Source organism: Dipodomys merriami, unplaced genomic scaffold, assembly GCF_024711535.1.
Source record: "Dipodomys merriami isolate MVZ:Mamm:240054 unplaced genomic scaffold, mDipMer1.0.p SCAF_202, whole genome shotgun sequence".
NCBI classification, from domain to species: domain Eukaryota; kingdom Metazoa; phylum Chordata; class Mammalia; order Rodentia; family Heteromyidae; genus Dipodomys; species Dipodomys merriami.
Window position 1 is genome coordinate 154772 of NW_027203405.1, and position 16153 is coordinate 170924.

General features: G+C 57.0%; 1 protein-coding gene across 3 annotated transcripts in view; it reads right to left on the bottom strand.

The window, feature by feature from the left end:
* Tbc1d16 (TBC1 domain family member 16) overlaps nucleotides 1-16153 on the bottom strand; it is a 68975-nt gene that overhangs the window by 39237 nt on the left and 13585 nt on the right. For 2 of the 3 annotated variants that reach the window (XM_070031585.1, XM_070031584.1), the window contains exons 2-3: nucleotides 11987-12222; nucleotides 8812-9388 (exon numbers count right to left, since the gene is read on the bottom strand). In XM_070031585.1, coding sequence (XP_069887686.1) covers nucleotides 8812-9388; nucleotides 11987-12164 — 755 coding nt within the window. In that variant the 5' untranslated portion in view covers nucleotides 12165-12222. Of the gene's footprint in view, nucleotides 1-8811; nucleotides 9389-11986; nucleotides 12223-13558; nucleotides 13578-16153 lie in introns of those variants that run through there. The other variant, XM_070031586.1, reaches the window with a different exon arrangement.

Here is a 16153-nt window from a genome sequence, read left to right on the forward strand (position 1 = left end):
TGTAATCCTAGCTACTCAGGAGGCTGAGATCTGAGGATCGCGGTTCAAAGCCAGCCCGGGCAGGAGAGACCGTGAGACTCCTATCTCCAATAAACCACCAGAAAACCAGAAGTGGCGCTGTAGCTCAAGTGGTAGAGCACTTGCCTTGAGCTGAAGAGCTGAGGGACAGCGCCCAGGCCCAGAGTTCAAGCCCCATGACCGACAAAAAAAAAAAAAAAGTGTAGAGCTATACCAGGTGCCAGTGGCCCACACCTGTCATCCTACCTACTTAAGAAGCTGAGATCTGAGGATCATGATCTGAAGCCAGTCCAGGCAAGAAATCCCATAAGACTCTTATCTCCAATTAACGAAAGAAAAAAAAGCCAGAAGTGGCGCTGTGGCTCAAGTGGCAGAGTGCCATCCCTGACAGAGCAAAAAGCTCAGCGACAGCGTCCAGACCCTGAGTTCAAGAGCTAGGACCAGCAGACACAAACACGAAAACTGTAGCTGTGAAGAGGCTGGAGGTGTGGCTCAGTGGTGAGAGTTCAAATCCTAGCACCACCACCACCACAGCAAAACTGCAGCTACAAGACCCACTTCGATACCCCAGCTGATCTGGAGAGAAGCGTGAACGCGCTCAGGGAGACAGACGGTCAGACAGAAAGACAGGACGGTCTTTTCAACAAATGAGGCAGAAAGTGAACTTTGACCTGAATCTCCGACCTGATGCTTAAATGGGTCGCAGACATCACCATAAAACTCTCAGGAAAATGCTGGAACATCTCCAGATCCAACACCAGGCCTGGGATTCCCAGGTCTGACATCAAAAGCAATGACCCATAAAACAGAAAATTGACAAATTGGACTTGAACAAAATTACCATCATTTGCTTTGTGAAGGGTCCTGTGAACACTATAGATTGTGTGAAACATTTGCAAATCACTCAACACTGGACTAGCTTCTAGAATACACCACAAGCTCAAGGGTAAGAAAAAAAAAAGTGAGAATGTGGGCTCTCTTGCACAAAGAACACATAGAGCAAAGGAATACACCAGGAGGGAGCGGCATGGCCCGCAGACACCGGGGACAGGCACCAAACCACCACACAGTTAGAAGGGCATGGTAAAAAAGGAGCTGGGTGTGGTGCCAGCATGCTAGCCACTCAGGAGGAGGAGATCCAGAGAATACTAGTAGGAGGCCAGCCTGGACAGGAAGTCCACAAGATCCCATCTCAGGAGAAGCCGGGTGCTGTGGTGTGGGCCTGACCTCCCAACAGCAGCAGAAAATCTAAAACAGAAGACTGCAGTCCAGCCACACACCTGGGCAAAAAGAAGTGAGATTCTATCTCAAGAATAACCACTTCTAGCCAGATGCCCATGGCTCCCGCCTGTCATCCTAGCTACTCAGGAGGCTGAGATCTGAGGATCATGGTTCAAAGCCAGCCTGGGCAGAAAAGTCTGTGAGACCATTTTTTTGTTGTTGTTGTTGGTCATAGGGCTTGAACTCTGGGCCTGGGCACTGTCCCTGCACTCTTCAGCTCAAGGCCTAGCACTCTACCGCCTGAGCCACAACGCCACTTGCAGTTTTCGGGTAGTTTATTAGAGATAAGAGTCTCATGGACTTTTCTGCCCGGGATGGCTTTGAACCATGATCCTCAGATCTCAGTCTCCTCAGTAACTAGGATTACAGGCGTGAGCCACTGGCGCACGGCTTGTGAGACTCTTATCTCCAATAAACCACCAGAAAACTGGAAGTGGCGCTGTGGCTCAAATGGTAGAGCACTTACCTTGAGCTGAAGAGCTGAAGGACAGCGCCCAGGCCCAGAGTTCAAGCCCCATGACTGACCAAAAAAAAGCCACTTCAAAAAAGAAAAAGTAGGGGAAGGCAAGCATGGTAGAACACGGCTGTGGTTGCAGTTACTTGGGCCCAGGAGTTCAAGTCCAGCCTTAGACAACACTGTGAGCACCTGTCTCAAAAACAGACAAACAAGCAGCAGAAGCAGACACACCATCAAATGCTCATTAGGACGGTGAATCGCTGGTAGGATGGAAACTAGCCAGTGCAGAAGAGTTCAGCAACTTCACATTTTAACCCCCGGTCACCCCACAGGCCAGTGGTTGCATTCCTAGGAATTTATTGCAGAGAAATGAAAATTGACATGCAGACAAAAACTCATCTCAGAATACTCAGAGCAATTTCATTTGCAATCGCCCCACACTGGAACCCATCTGTCAGTGTCCCTGGGTGGCTGTGTGGGCCTTAAAGGGTGGTACACCCACCCCCACCCGGGGACACTGCTTTGCGTGCACATGCCAGATCTCATACATGCCAGCTGCATGAAGCTAAGGGGATTAACACTGACTGAAGAAAGCCACCCTCAGGGAAGCGTAGTGAGATCAGGGCTGGGGCTGGGAGCTGGGACAGCAAGGCCAGGAAGGTTTGAGGCTCTCCTGGGCTCTGCAGCTTGCAGGGTGGGGACAGGATTCAGAGAGGTGGTGCCTATAATCCAGCAGAAACAAAGGCCTGCCGCCCACTCTCCTTTCCTGGGGCTTGAACTCACGATCTGGTTGCTGTCCCTGAGCTTTTGTGCTCCAGGCTAGTGCTCAGCAACTCCATTCCCAGATTCTTAATGGTTAACTAGAGATCAGAGTCTCATGGACTCTCCTATCCAGGCTGGCTGTGAACCACTATCCTCAGATCTCCAGCTCTTCAGTAGCCAGGATTATAAGCATGAGCACCAGTGCCCGCTTCGCATGCGTGGTTTTATGATGTTATCTGCAGGTACTGGACAGGGGGTGGGGGAAGGGTGCCTGGGATCCCCTGTACATTGTCACAACTCTGGGACTTTACAGTTACTTCAAAACACTAACTTGTTAAAATCATGGCTACACACGAAATCATATACAACGGGGCCATATCCATGCCTGCAGTCTATCTGTAAAGCCCATGAACTGGGAAACACACACAAAAAACAACATGGAGACAAGGCTGTACCTGTAGCCCAGGCAGGCTTTGAACCTGTGATCCTGCTGCCTTGGCTGGGATTACAGCATGCCCCTCACCCAGCAGAGCTCAGCCCTGCACCTGCCTTCATTGTGGACTTCTGACTTCCAGGGACAGCAGAAAGAAATTGCTCCTGCTCTGCACCACCCAACATGTCCAGACACCTGTCCACAGCCCTCACCCCACTTTTAAGTCTGGTCACCATGGCAACCATGAGCCTCTGTGCAGAGCCTCCAGGTGTCCTCTGACTCCATCCTCCCCTCGGTCCCATTTCCCCAATGGGGAGACTGAGGCACATGGCTCCACCCCCCCCAGGATCTTAGGTTCAGCCTCAGATTCCCAACTGGGCATCTGGTAGCCAGGCTGGAGGCCCCACTGGACCCCTCGGGCTTCGCCTGGCCCAGCCCACAGCCCCTCCCTTTCCAACATCGTGTGTGTGTGTGTGTGTGTGTGTGTGTGTGTACATGTGTGTGCCAAACACATGTGTGCAAGTAGCACACCAAAGGGCCAGGGACTGTCCAGAATTCTTTGGCAACTCCTCCCGGATCCTGGAGCTGGTGGCAGCCAGTTGCTGGCCCTGCTCTCCTGGGCATCTCCAGCTCCCCGGCCTGGCACGAGACCTCTGGGTGACCGCAGGGCCTCCCGGCTGTTTTTAGACTACCCGGGGGCTGCAGGCCAGCCCCGGCGCTGAGACCTGCTGCTGCCATTTCCACGGCAGCTTCCCGGGGATCCCGGGGTCAGCAGCTGGTGAGGCCAGCCGGCCTGGCCTCGGTGCCGGGCGGGCGAGCGAGCGGGGGAGGGAGAGACGCGCACAGAGCCTGAGCCAAGCCTTGTGGAAACATAAGGCAAGATGAGTCGAAGGCAGCCCAGAACAGATTGCAGGGTGTCGAGCGATGGGGTGTTTTAAAGAAATACATCTCAGCTCCCAGTTACCGAAGCACAAACAAACCCAAACAACAGATCGTGGGGAGCGGCAGCCCGCTGCTGGGGACCCGAGAGGGGCGGCAGGGGCCCCCAGGACATCCTGGGGGAAGTGTCTGAGACTTGGGGCGCCTGGGCTGGCTCAGGGTTGCCCCTGAGCTTCAGGGGGACAAGGACGCATCTGACTCCTGTTCACTCCAATCCCAAGATCCCTCCCTGGTGGGCTGGTGGGCCTCCCCCCAACACCCGCACTCCCCCACCCCTGCTCCTCACTGGCCTTCTAATATACCCACAGTCCCGGGCATTTCCCTGCTCATTCCTCCTCCCCCACCTGTCCTCTCCACCGCCGCTCCCCCGCCCTTCTTCCCATCCTTCCTGAGCTCAGCGACCAATGGAGGAAGAGGGCCAGCGAGGGGCAAAGGGCATGCCAGTCTGCCAAAACCATCCTGCAGGGACCAAAGTCCACCCACCTGAGCTGGTGGCTCACGTCTGTAGTCCTAGCTACTTGGTTTGAGGTTTGAGGTTCAAGGCCAGCCCAAGCAGGAAAGGCTATGAGACTCTGATCTCCAATAAACCACCAGAAAACTGGAAGTGGAGCTGTGGCTCAAAGTATCCCTTGAGCACAGAAGCTCAGGGACAGCAACCAGGCCTTGAGGTCAAGCCCCATGGCTAATTTAAAAAAAGAAGAAAAAAAAGGCTGAGATCTGGGGATCAAGGGCCAAAGCCAGCTCAGGCAGGAAAGTCTGGGGTTCCTTACCTCCAACCAGCAAAAAGCAGGAAGTGAAGTTGTGGCTCAAGTTGTAGAGCATCTGCCTTGAGCAACAAAGCTAAGGGACAGCACTAAAGCCCTGAGTTCAAGCCCCAGTACTGCCATATACAAAGGAGATCTCAGGCTGCTCAGGAAGCCACCAAAAGAGGGGCCTGTTTCACCACTACAGGGCAGTGCTAACTGGGGGGCCCCTGGATCACTGTGACAGCACCCAGTACCCCAGTACCCTGCTGCCTGCCGTCCTGTGCAGGCCCACTCTGCCACCCATTTCACAGCCTCTCCAGCCATCTCCGGCCCTGTGTCACAGGGCGTGGGGTCCAATCACCGATGCTAGAGAAGGCCGTCATCACTCAGCCAGAGCTGACCCCAGTGACCTTCTCCTCCAGGCGAAAGCACGTGGGATAGTGTTCATTCGCTCCATGCACTCCACAGGCATCTTTAACGTACCCTTGCCTGCCGCACAGGACCAGCCCTCGCTGGGCACCCACCTGGCCAGCTGCTCACCCTCGGGCCCTGGACCTCTGCTGCCTCTTCAGGGTGGTCCTGGGGAAAGGCGGCCCCTCCCTCACTGCCCCCAGGAGGGAGGGGCCGCTCGCTGGGTCCACCTCTCCCCTCTGCTCTCCAAGGGAGACGTTCCCAGGAGGTTCTGTATTGGAAGGGGACCCCGGTCTCCAGGGCCATCCTACAGACGCCCCCTACAGGAAACAGAACCCCCAGAGGGACCCCGACGGCCCAGGGCTGCCAGGCCTTCAGCATGAGGGAGACGCTGCCAGCTGGGAACAGGGCACTGCTTGGGACTGAACCCCCCCCACCAGCCACGATGGAAGGCTGGGGCACCAGGACCCTGAGCCCATGCCAACCTGAGGCCCACAGGGCCCGGTGGGGGCTGGTAGGACCTCCAAGGGAAAGACCACAGGACGGGGCTGCAACCCCGGAGAGGACATTGCCAGCCGGACCTGAAGCCCTGATCGCTGTCCTTCACCGGGGCCAGCACCCCTTCCCCTAGGGACAGCAGCCCCACGGAGGCTGAGCACCTGGGGACAGGACTGACCACTGTGGGGGACAGAGAAGGGCCGGCAGCGCCAGCCTCACCGTCGGGATTGGTTAGCCAGACCGCAGGTGAGTGCAGGGCTGTTCTTGTTTGTTTTGGTCAGGTATGGTGGCTCACACCTGTAACCCCAGCTATGTATCACGGAGGAAGGACTGAAGGTGGAAGCTAGCCTCAAGCATCTGTCTCAACAAACAAGCCAAACTTGGTAGCTCACGTCTGTAATCCCAGCGACTGAGGGGACACAGGTAGGAGGGGCGAGATCTGAAGGAAGAAGTTTAAGAACCTAAGAACAAACTAAAGCAAAAAGCTGCAAGTGTTGTTCAAGAGGTGGAACATCCGGGGGCTGGGAAGGGGGCTCCAGGGTAGAGTGCTTGCCTCGCCTGCGTGAGGCCCTGGGTTCGATTCCTCAGCACCACATAAGCAGAAAAGGCTGGAGTGGCGCTGTGGCTCAAGTGGTAGAGCGCTCGCCTTGAGCTGAAGAGCTGAGGGACAGCGCCCAGGCCCAGAGTTCAGGCCCCACGACCAAAATAAAAAAGAGATGGAACACTTGCCTGAGTTTAAGCCCCAGCACTGCCCAAAACAAAACCTGACATTCATGGAAAGATTAACCTAATTGCAAAAAGACAGACAAATGTATAAAAAGACACACTGCCTCACAACCGCACTCTCGCGGACATTCGAGCACATATACCTTCCTTTCCACCTGTCTGCCCACCCCACAGCTCAGCCCCGCTATGGCCACAGGTGCTGTTTGTTTATGCTGATGGATGCCATGTAAAGGGAAACGTCATGAGGCTCAGCTGCACACGCACACACGCACGCTGGAGGCGCAGCGGTGGGTGGGGCCAGTGGCTAGGACCATTTTCATCTTGGCCGAAGCCCTTTGCTGGTACTCTACCACGTGAGCCACACCTCTACTCTGACTTTTTGGTGGCTACTTGGAAATAAAGAGTCTATGGACTTTCTTGTCCAGACTGGCTTTGAACCTGGATCCTCAGATGTCAGCCTCCTCGGCAGCGAGGATGACCGACAGGCGTCTGCTCAGATTCTGATGCCTGCAGACTTCCACGTTGCAGTACAGGCCTCAGGACAGGATTCCACCTGCGGCCACCAAGGCTCCACGGAGTGTGTGTGTGGGGGGGGAGAGCCTCCAACCCCCTGGGAAGGCAGATGGCACCCCCTCCTCATAGGCACCCCACACAAGGACCATCCTTGGCCCAGTCACGGGAAGGTCAGGGGTCAGGGGTGGGCCTGCTGAGCTGCTGTGGCATTCAGGTTGCTTTCCTGCAGTGCTGGCTTCGTGAACTTTCTCCTCCCGTGATGTGATTTCCTGGGAGGAGCTCCGGGAGAAGAGGGATGGCAGGATGTTTCTCCTCCTCCACGGAGTCCAGCACCACCCCACGGCAGGGCCCCTGAGACCGGACCAGAGCCTTGGGCCCCGATGTGCTGGAGGGCAGGGGGCCACTGTGATGGTCTGAGGTGACTCCCCCACCCCCACCCCGGCCCAAGGAGGCCTGTGTTGCTCTTTGGCTCCGATTCCCAGGCCACTGCTGTGCTGGAGACTCAAGGGAGGGCCTGCAAGTCAGGCTTCCACAGGCAGCACCCAAACTAGACAGCACGGGGGACACTTCGTTGCTTTTAACCACTCAGTGGCCTCTGAGCTACTTGCCAAACAAGGAAGCATCAGGGGGCTTTGCAGTCCTGGGGGCGGGGGGCGGGGGGCGGGGGGGAGACTTCCTGCAGCCCGGCAGGACCAGCTACTCAGCTTGTACCTCTCCAGCTCTGCCACTAGAGGGGCCCTGAGCCTCCCTGCCCTGCCCCCTGAGGTTGGGCGGTAGGAACTCTGACTCGGGGATTGATTGGCCCTGGGCACAACGCAGCCCCGTGGAGCAAAGCTCCACTGTCCAGGACACCGTCCCCGCCCCACCGCGCAGCACACAGGACACCCCTCTCCCCACAGAGCCCCCATGGAGGGGTCTGCAAGTCCCCTACAATGGGTGTGATCTCCCGACAGGGTGTGGCTGTTGGGTGAACAGCCAGGGTGGGGGCGCAGACCAGGGTCCCCCGGCCTCATTCCCAGCCCGGACGGAGGGCTGTGCCCCCACCTCTGGGGGGAAGTGTGAAGGGGTAGCCCAGGACATCATTTGTCTCCCCTGGGCCCTGGGGCACCCAGACACCTTCAGACACCACCAGGGGGAGCGCCACCAGAGGGAGCGCCGGCCGAGGCCGGAACACCAGAGGTCCGCCCTCTGTGGACAGCGTCCATCTTGAATTCCTCTGCCACAGCAGGAAAGGCTATTACTGTCTGTCCACTGCCCTTCACCGGACTGCACTCCAGCCCTAGATAAGACCCAGCTGGAGCAGGCACCAGTGGCTCACGCCTGTAATCCTAGTTTATCAAGAGGCTGAGATCTAAGGTTTATGGTTCAAAGCCAGCTGGGGCAGACATAACCGAATCAGTCTTCAATTAGCCAGCAAAGAATGGGAAGTGGAGGTATGGCTCAAGTGGTAGAGCACTAGCCTTGGTCTGAGCCTCCCTCTCCTCTGAGCAAGGCTGAGTTCTGGGACCTACACTGGACCTGGGGTACGGAAAGCCTAGAGACAGAGTGGACGGCCTGCTGACCCCAGGGCCCGCAACGCTCAGCCCTGGGCGCTGCACACGTGAGCTCAGCCATTCATGACCACGGTCTGTGATGACCATCATCTTCCGGAACTGAACACGCCACCACCAACCACACCCAGAGCAGAGGATGTGGGGTCTGTCCTGGGCATCCTCCAGACCCCTGGGCTGGCACACACCACGGCTGCAAGCCCAGGACTTGAAGGTGCAGGTGGCAGAGACACGCCTCTCCTGCCAGATGCGCCCCTTGGGGACCACTGCCAGGTAGAGGACCATGTCTGGCGGCCCTGGCCCGACAGTGGCCCCCGCGGCCACCCACCGCAGAGCCAGCACCCCCTGCCGCTCAGGGGCCGCCTCTAAGCTGGCAGATGGGAGGAGCCTCAGTGGGCCAGGTCATGTGCCCAGAGGGCTGAGCGAAGCTGCTGGAAGAGAAGACTGCAGGAACCCCACTGTGAACGAGGAACTCACCTGCCCTCGCTCTCCAGGAACGCAGGGCCACTGCCCTCCGCCAGGGCGGCGCTGATGGGTGAAAGGCAGAAGGGTGAAGAGAAGGCATCAGAGTCCGAGTCGAAGGAGCTGTCCCTGCTCACGCCATCAGCCGAAAGCTCCAAGGAGCCCTCCTCCTCCCCGGCCTCAAGCCGAGGCTCTGGGCCGTCCTCCGTCCCGTCCTGTGAGCTGACCGCGGACAAGATTCCGGAGTCGCTGTGGGGGCCCTCGGCTCCCAGGCCCTGGCCCGGGCGCTCCCCCTCCTCGGGGGATGGGCTGATGGGCACCGCGTCCTGGGCGCTCTGGCTCACCACCAGGATCTCCTCCTCCCTGGGGGTCAGGGAGGGCCTCTGTTCCGTGAGGGCGGGCTGGTGCGGCGTCCCGGAGCTCGGCGGGCGCCGGCGCCAGGGGCGGGGTGCCTTGTGCACGGGGGAGCTGTCGGGGGTGACGTAGCGCAGGGCCTCCTCGTCCTGCCTCTCGATGCGAGAGTTGGGGACCCACGCCAGGATGAGCGTGGCCCCCAGGAGCTCGTCCTTCTCCATGTACAGGCCCAGGTACCCTGCGGGGAGTCACAGGATGGGAGGTGAGGGGGGCTGGCGGGCTGCGGGAAGCCCCGTGGAGACCTCTGGCCGTTTCCATGGAGACCACACGAAGCAGCCAGCTCCAGCTGTTGTCGGCCCCCAACAGAATACCTCAGGGACCGAGATGAGCCTGGCGTGAATCTATGCTCCGGTGTGTACACACACATGCTTGCATGCACACACACACACCTGCCAGGCGTGAGGCCAGCCCCCCAGGTCTAGACTGGCCTAGCCCGTCCCGTGTTCAGCAGTCTGAGGAGGGATGCAGGTGGGGATTTGACATCTGTGTCACAGGAACACATCCAGGCTGGGCAGTGCCCGGCCTGCTCCCTTCTGTGCATTCTGGGTATTTCTCCAGGGCAGGTGTGAAGGACGAAGCAGTTTATTGATGAGGATCTCTGAGACCAGCCGCACGCACCGCGTGCTCAGGCCGGGAGGGGCAGGGTCTCCCAATGCAGCCCTAAGCTGTCCCAGGCTCTCCCAATTCCCGGGCTATGGCACCTGTCGCCAGACCAGCTACCTCTGGCTGAGCCCGGCCTCTGGCAGAACCTGTGCCCCGGGCCACATCCCTTGGATCCTGCGCTCCCGCCGAGCTCCCGGGCCCAGGAAAGGTTGGAAAGCCTTTGCCATGGGGAGGTGGGGGAGCTGAGCTCTTCCCCACCCTCTTTCACATGGCTTTGGGATCTGGATGAAGCGGGAATCTTCTTCCCTGACCTTTCCTCAGGTCATCGGGAACACAACTCAGCGCTTCCCCCGGAACCTCCTGTCATTCTGGGCATTTTACAACAGACCCCCCCCACATACACTCCCCACCCCCGCCACACAAATGCTGAGCCCACTGCGCACAGTGCCTGGAGCGGTGCTGGCCCCTTTCAGGCCCCCCTGAATTCCCAGCCCTCCCGGGTGTCTGCATTCAGGAGGAGGAGAGAGCCAGGACTGGACCTGGGGTTCCCTTGCTTCCAGGTGGGCGGTTCTGGTCCTGCACCTGGCAGTCAGGGCCTGAAACACGCAGGAAGGAGGCCTGACACACACTCTTCATTAGATTCGGTGGTGGTGGTTGAGGGGCTTGAACTCAGGGCCTAGGCACTGTCCCTGAGCTCTTTTGCTCAAGGCTAGTGCTCTACCACTTTGAGCCACAGCTCCATTTCCAGTTTTCTGGTGGTTCATTGGAGAAGAGAGTTCCTTGGACTTTCCTGCCCAGGCTGGCTTTGAACCATGATCCTCAGATCTCCGCCTCCTGAGTAGCTGGGATGACAGGTGTGAGTCACCAACATGTAGCACTTCATCCGCTTTGAATTTTTTCCCTTGCTTCCTAGCTTACTTATCCAGGACTCCCCTGAACTGCAGTGAGGTGCTCAGGGCTCACCGACACCCCTCACTTTAAACACTGATCATGAGGTGTGGTGGCTCACCGGCCATCCCGGCCACCAGGAGGCCAAGGCAGGAGGATCTCAAGTTGAGGCCAGCGTGGGCTACAGAGGAAGACTGTCCATAAATAACTGGATAAAGAACTAAATGAGAAAATACTCAGACATCTGTGAGGGCCTCAGCTGCACCCCCGCCGCACCCTGGGCAGCCCCGGTGGCGGCCAGGCTTCCTGGGGGCTGCCCTGTGCCCCCACGTGGCCCGGCAACGTACGGCTGGAGCTGCCAGCCCTGCCAGCTGTGTCCCATCCACCAGAGGGCCAGGGCTGTGCAAACCAAGCCCAGTGCTGGAGGAATAAAGCAAGCCACTGACTGGCCGAGTCACCGCCCAGGGACAAGGGACTGTGAAGACTTCCGGTGGCTCACGCCTGTCATCCCCAGCTGCTCAGGAGGCTGAGGTCTGAGGATCAAGGTTCGAAACCAGCCTGGGCAGGAAAGTCTATGAGACTCTTACCTCCCATTAACTACCAAAAAACAAGAAGTAGAGCTGTGGCTCAAGTGGTAGAGCACCAGTCTTCAGTGAAAAAACTAAGGGACCGTGCTCAAGCCCTGAGTTCACGTGCATGTGCACACACACACACACACACAACTTCTGTTCCAACTCAGGGCAGAGAGGCTGAGGGGCTGGCCAGGACCCTTCCGTCTGGGGGACATTCCCTGTAAGCTATAATTAGTTAGCTGTGGCACCGTGCCCTGACTTGGAACACGGCCAGCCCTGTAAATACAGAACCAAGTCGTCTCCCTGGGGTTCACAAATGGTGACAATATCCCAAGGGACACCTCCCCCCCAGCACCCCAGAACATTTCATTCCACCCCAGTGGTGGCTGCAGGTGACCAGGACTCCAGGCAGAGTGGCCAGGTCCCCTCCCTGCCCCCACTCCAGTGGGGAGTTCTGGTCCTTAATTCTCATAGGGTGACAGCCCCAGCATAAGCAAACAGGACCAGTGATTTGCTGGGAATTTCTGCCCCCCACTCCCAACCTTGAGGCCCCCCCCCAGGACCTCCAGGCCCAAGACTCCCCCCCAGGACCTCCAGCCCCAGGCCTCCCCCACCCCAGGACCTCCAGCCCCAGGCCTCTCCCCCCCAGGACCTCCAGCCCCAGGCCTCTCCCCCCCAGGACCTCCAACCCCAGGCCTGCCCTCCTGCCTCACCTGGGTGGTGCTCCCCCAGCCCCTGCAGCCCCTCGGGGGGGTGCACGCAGACATTGTTCTTGGAGTAGATAATCTCCCCATCCAGGACCGAGGGGGGGCCCCCACCGCCACCGGGGGAGAGGGTCAGGAGGTCCGAGGCTTTGGAGGAGGCCCGGCGAAGGAGGCGGCCCAGAGACATTGCTGGGTGCACATTTCCATCCTCTGTGTGCTGTGGCCCAGGCGGGGCTCTTCAAGACCTGCGAGGGGAGAGGAAGGAAGCAGAGAGACTGGGGTCAAGGTTTGGGGCGGGGCAGGGCAGGCCAGCTTGGGCCTCCGCCCCGGCGGGCCAGGTCCGCCTCGGCTGGTCATGGGACTGTAATGAGCAGCCCCCAGTCTCAACCTTCCACAGGCCACTAGCACCTCTCTCTGCAGCTTGAACTGTCTCCAGACATTGCCAAGAGTCCCCGGGTCCAAATCAGCCCCAGACAGAACCACCAGGCTAGAAGACAGCTGTTTCCAACAGCAAGCTCCGCATCCTTTAGGGTTTATGTCTGGCCTGTTTCTACCATGATCACGAGGAGGCCTGACTTCCCATCTGCCCCACCAGCCCGAGTGTTCCTGGCACCTGGTTCTCAGGGTGGCATAAGCATTTGAAGAACCCAAGATTGCCTACAACCATTAAAAAAAAACCAGAAGCCAGGAACTGGTGGCTCACACCTGTAATCCCAGCTACACAGGAGGCTGAGATCTGAGGATCATGGTTTAAAGCCAGTCTAGGAGTCAGGAGTCGGATGCCAGTGGCTCATGCCTGTCATCCTAGCTACTCAGGAGGCTGAGATCTGAGGATCGCGGTTCAAAGCAGCCCGGGCAGGAAAGTTCGAGAGACTCTTATCTCCAATAAACTACTAGAAAACTGGAAGTGTGCTGAAGAGCACAGGGACAGCGGCCAAGCCCAGAGTTCAAGCCCCACAGCCAACAACAACAACAAAAAAGCCAGTCTAGGTAGAAAAGTCCACGAGACTCTTCAATTAACCACACACACACACACACACACACACAACCATAAGTGACCTGATTTGGAAGAAATAGTTGTATTCTCAAAGTTTACAGAATTCACAAACTTTATAGACCATACTAATGACAATTTGCCTTGTGAAGGTTAAAATGTGTTTGGACTTCAACTAAGTTATCGCTATTCCACAATACTGTGAAATTTGTGAAATATATGTCGTCAATCTCAATAAAACATTATCTAAAAATTAAAATTAAAACAAAACAAAAACCCATGTGGCGCTGTGGCTCAAGTGGTAGAGCGCTAGCCTTAAGCAAAAAAGGCTCAGGGAGAGCCCAGGCCCCAGGACTGGCAAAAGATAAATGAAAAGAAGATGAGAAGCAAGAGGTTCGGGTGCAGCCTGTGTTAAGAACTGCTAGAAGTCACTGTATCCCAGTCACACAGGAGGAAGCAAGAACTGAGAAACGGGAAGAGTCTCACCTCTGACTCCCAGCAGCCCCGCCCATGACACATGGTGCTGAGAAGGAGGAGCGGGAATGGGAATGGTCTGCTGGAAGGCAGGGCGGGGAGCACGCACTCACCCTGCGGACCTGGGCTCTCAGAGACTTCAGGAAACACAGGTTCCAGCTCTACCCAGAGCAGACCCGGAAATTAGTGTGTTGATCCCCGACCAGCTCCGGGGAAAAGGACAAGAGGAGGAGATGCCCGGGGCACTGGCCTCAGCGAAGACGGTCAGGGAGGCCAGGTTGGAACGCTTCCATGGCAACCTAAGACCTGGTCTCAGCTTATGACGGTCTGACTCCCAGTGGCTGCTTGTTGAAAACTTGACATGCATTCAGTAGAAGCCAAACTTAAAAAAAAAACAAAACAAACGAGCTGGTCTTGGGACTTGAACTCATGGCCTTGGGGCTGTCCCTTAGCTTTTTCCACTCAAGGCTAGTGCTCTACCACTTGAGCCACAGCTTTACTTCTAGTCTTTTGGTGGTTAACTGGAGATAAGAGTCTCATGGACTTTCTGCCTGGACAGGCTTCCAACTGAGACCCTCAGATCTCAGCCTCCTGAGTGGCCTGGGTTACAGCTGGGAGGCACAGGTGCCCGGCCAGCTTCCAAGTTCCGGGATTGCAGGCATGCTCTACCATGCCCAGCTGGTATTTTACATGCTCAAAGTCTGTTCCAGGTCTACCTGTGTTCCCCAGCCATGTTTCAGGTGCTCAGGGGCTGCGTGGCGTGGCCCCGTGGCCTCCGTGAGTGCAGCCTCACAGCGGAGGGGGCAGCCCTGGGGCGCGCCTTGTCAGCAGCCTCAAAGCACAGCGTTCGCATTACGCAATCAGGCTCGTCACCAGACTTGGCTGCCAACAGCCTCAGCTGCTTTCAGAAATCAATGTTTTCGAGAGTGACAAAAGGACCTGCGGCAGACCACCCGGGACGCCGGATCGCGATCGCAACGATCCAGCACTCTCCACCCGAGCAGAGAGGTTCCATCCCGCCAAAGCGGCTCGGCGCGACAAAGGGTCCTGTCTGCAGACCACCCGCCCGCCCGATCACGATCGCAACAACCCGGCGGGGTCACTTGGGCCCCAGAGGTACCGAGAAGAAGCTGCCTGAGCGTGGACACTCTTGACCCAACAGCTTCGACAGAGGCAGAGACAGAAAAGAATCACACAGAGCCACCACCGCCCAACCCAGCCCGGATTGCAACAACAACTGACGACCTACACCACACAGAAACAACCAGCTCCAGGGTGAGTACCCCACAGGGGAAGTGTATCCCTCAAGGGAGACCAGAGCTGGAGGGAATCCCCAGACCCTGACCTAGACTCCCTACCCCAGCACCCGGACCACAGGACCCACTAAAACTGGGAACTGTTTGAGAGCTCCACCAGCCCGTGGAGCACACTCAGCTGGCCAGGCTAGAGCAAGAGCACCCCTGGAAGGGAGCTTAAATGCCCAAGCCAGGAACAGCGCCCCTGGGTCAAGACTACCAACAGTAGAAGAAATTTGAACTGTGTCCCCCAGGCTGTATAACCTAGGGGGTATACACATCAGCACAGGCCTAACAAGCGCGCTCCAGGCTGGGGCCGGAACCAAGCCCGGGGATCCGGCACCTGAACAACACAACCAACTCCTCCCAATTGAAGTAAAAAGCTGAGCATACGCCTCAACAGAGGGGAGAAAACCAGGAAACAACACTCCCCCGGGAAGCACGCCTGTGACAACAAAAGACCTGGAGGCCCAGGACAAGAGAAGCCCAAACCCCACCAAAACTCCACCCATATACCCTAGACTGGGAATTGGGCAACACAGGCTGCCAGCACCTGATAGTAAGCAGGAGCTCAGACTGTTAAGGCGGCTCAGCAATAGAGTGATAGTCTTGGATGTATGAGGCCCTGCATCTGATTCCTCAGCATCACAAAAGCAAAAAGGGTCAGAAGTGGTGCTGTGGCTCAAACGGTAGGGTGCCAGCCTTGAGCTGAAAAGCTGAGGGACAGCACCCAAACCTAGAGTTCAAGCCCACAACCAGCCCAAAACAAATAAACAAAAACACATCAGGAGCCCATAGCAGACTCCAGCATTTGGGAGAGTGCATCCAGAGCATCTGTTCTTCACAAGAGCACCCGTAGGAGCAAACACAAGCAGTCTAGGCTGCTCAACCCTTCCAAAGGCGGGAACTGTCAGCAATCTACAGCAGAGAGCTGAGAATCCTAAGTAAGTCAGAATAGCAGCTGGAAATAGGCTCCCAACAGAACCCAGATCAGGCACAGACTCTCTCTACCAATACAGAATCAGCAACCAAGCAAAGACAGACACACCAAAACAAAATTGAAGAGCAGTCTCCTGAACCTCCATGCGAAAATCACAGAGAAAAATCACAAGGTTTACTACCACCCAGGACAGCAAGCTCACCTCAAAAGCCAGCAGCCACACAGGGGAGAGCCCCAGTGGGAGCAAAGCAGGAATGGAAGACAAAGGCTACTTCCAAGGGTTGCTGGAGGCAATGACTCAAGAAATAAAGCGAGAAATTTATCAGAAATTGAAAGAGCACAAGGATGAACTATCCAAAGAGATACAGGGTATCAAACAAGAGATGCATGCAAAAATAGAAGCTGCACAAACCTCAATAAGAAGTGAGATAAACGCCAAATTAGAGGTAATGCATACCTCATTGAGAGGTGAG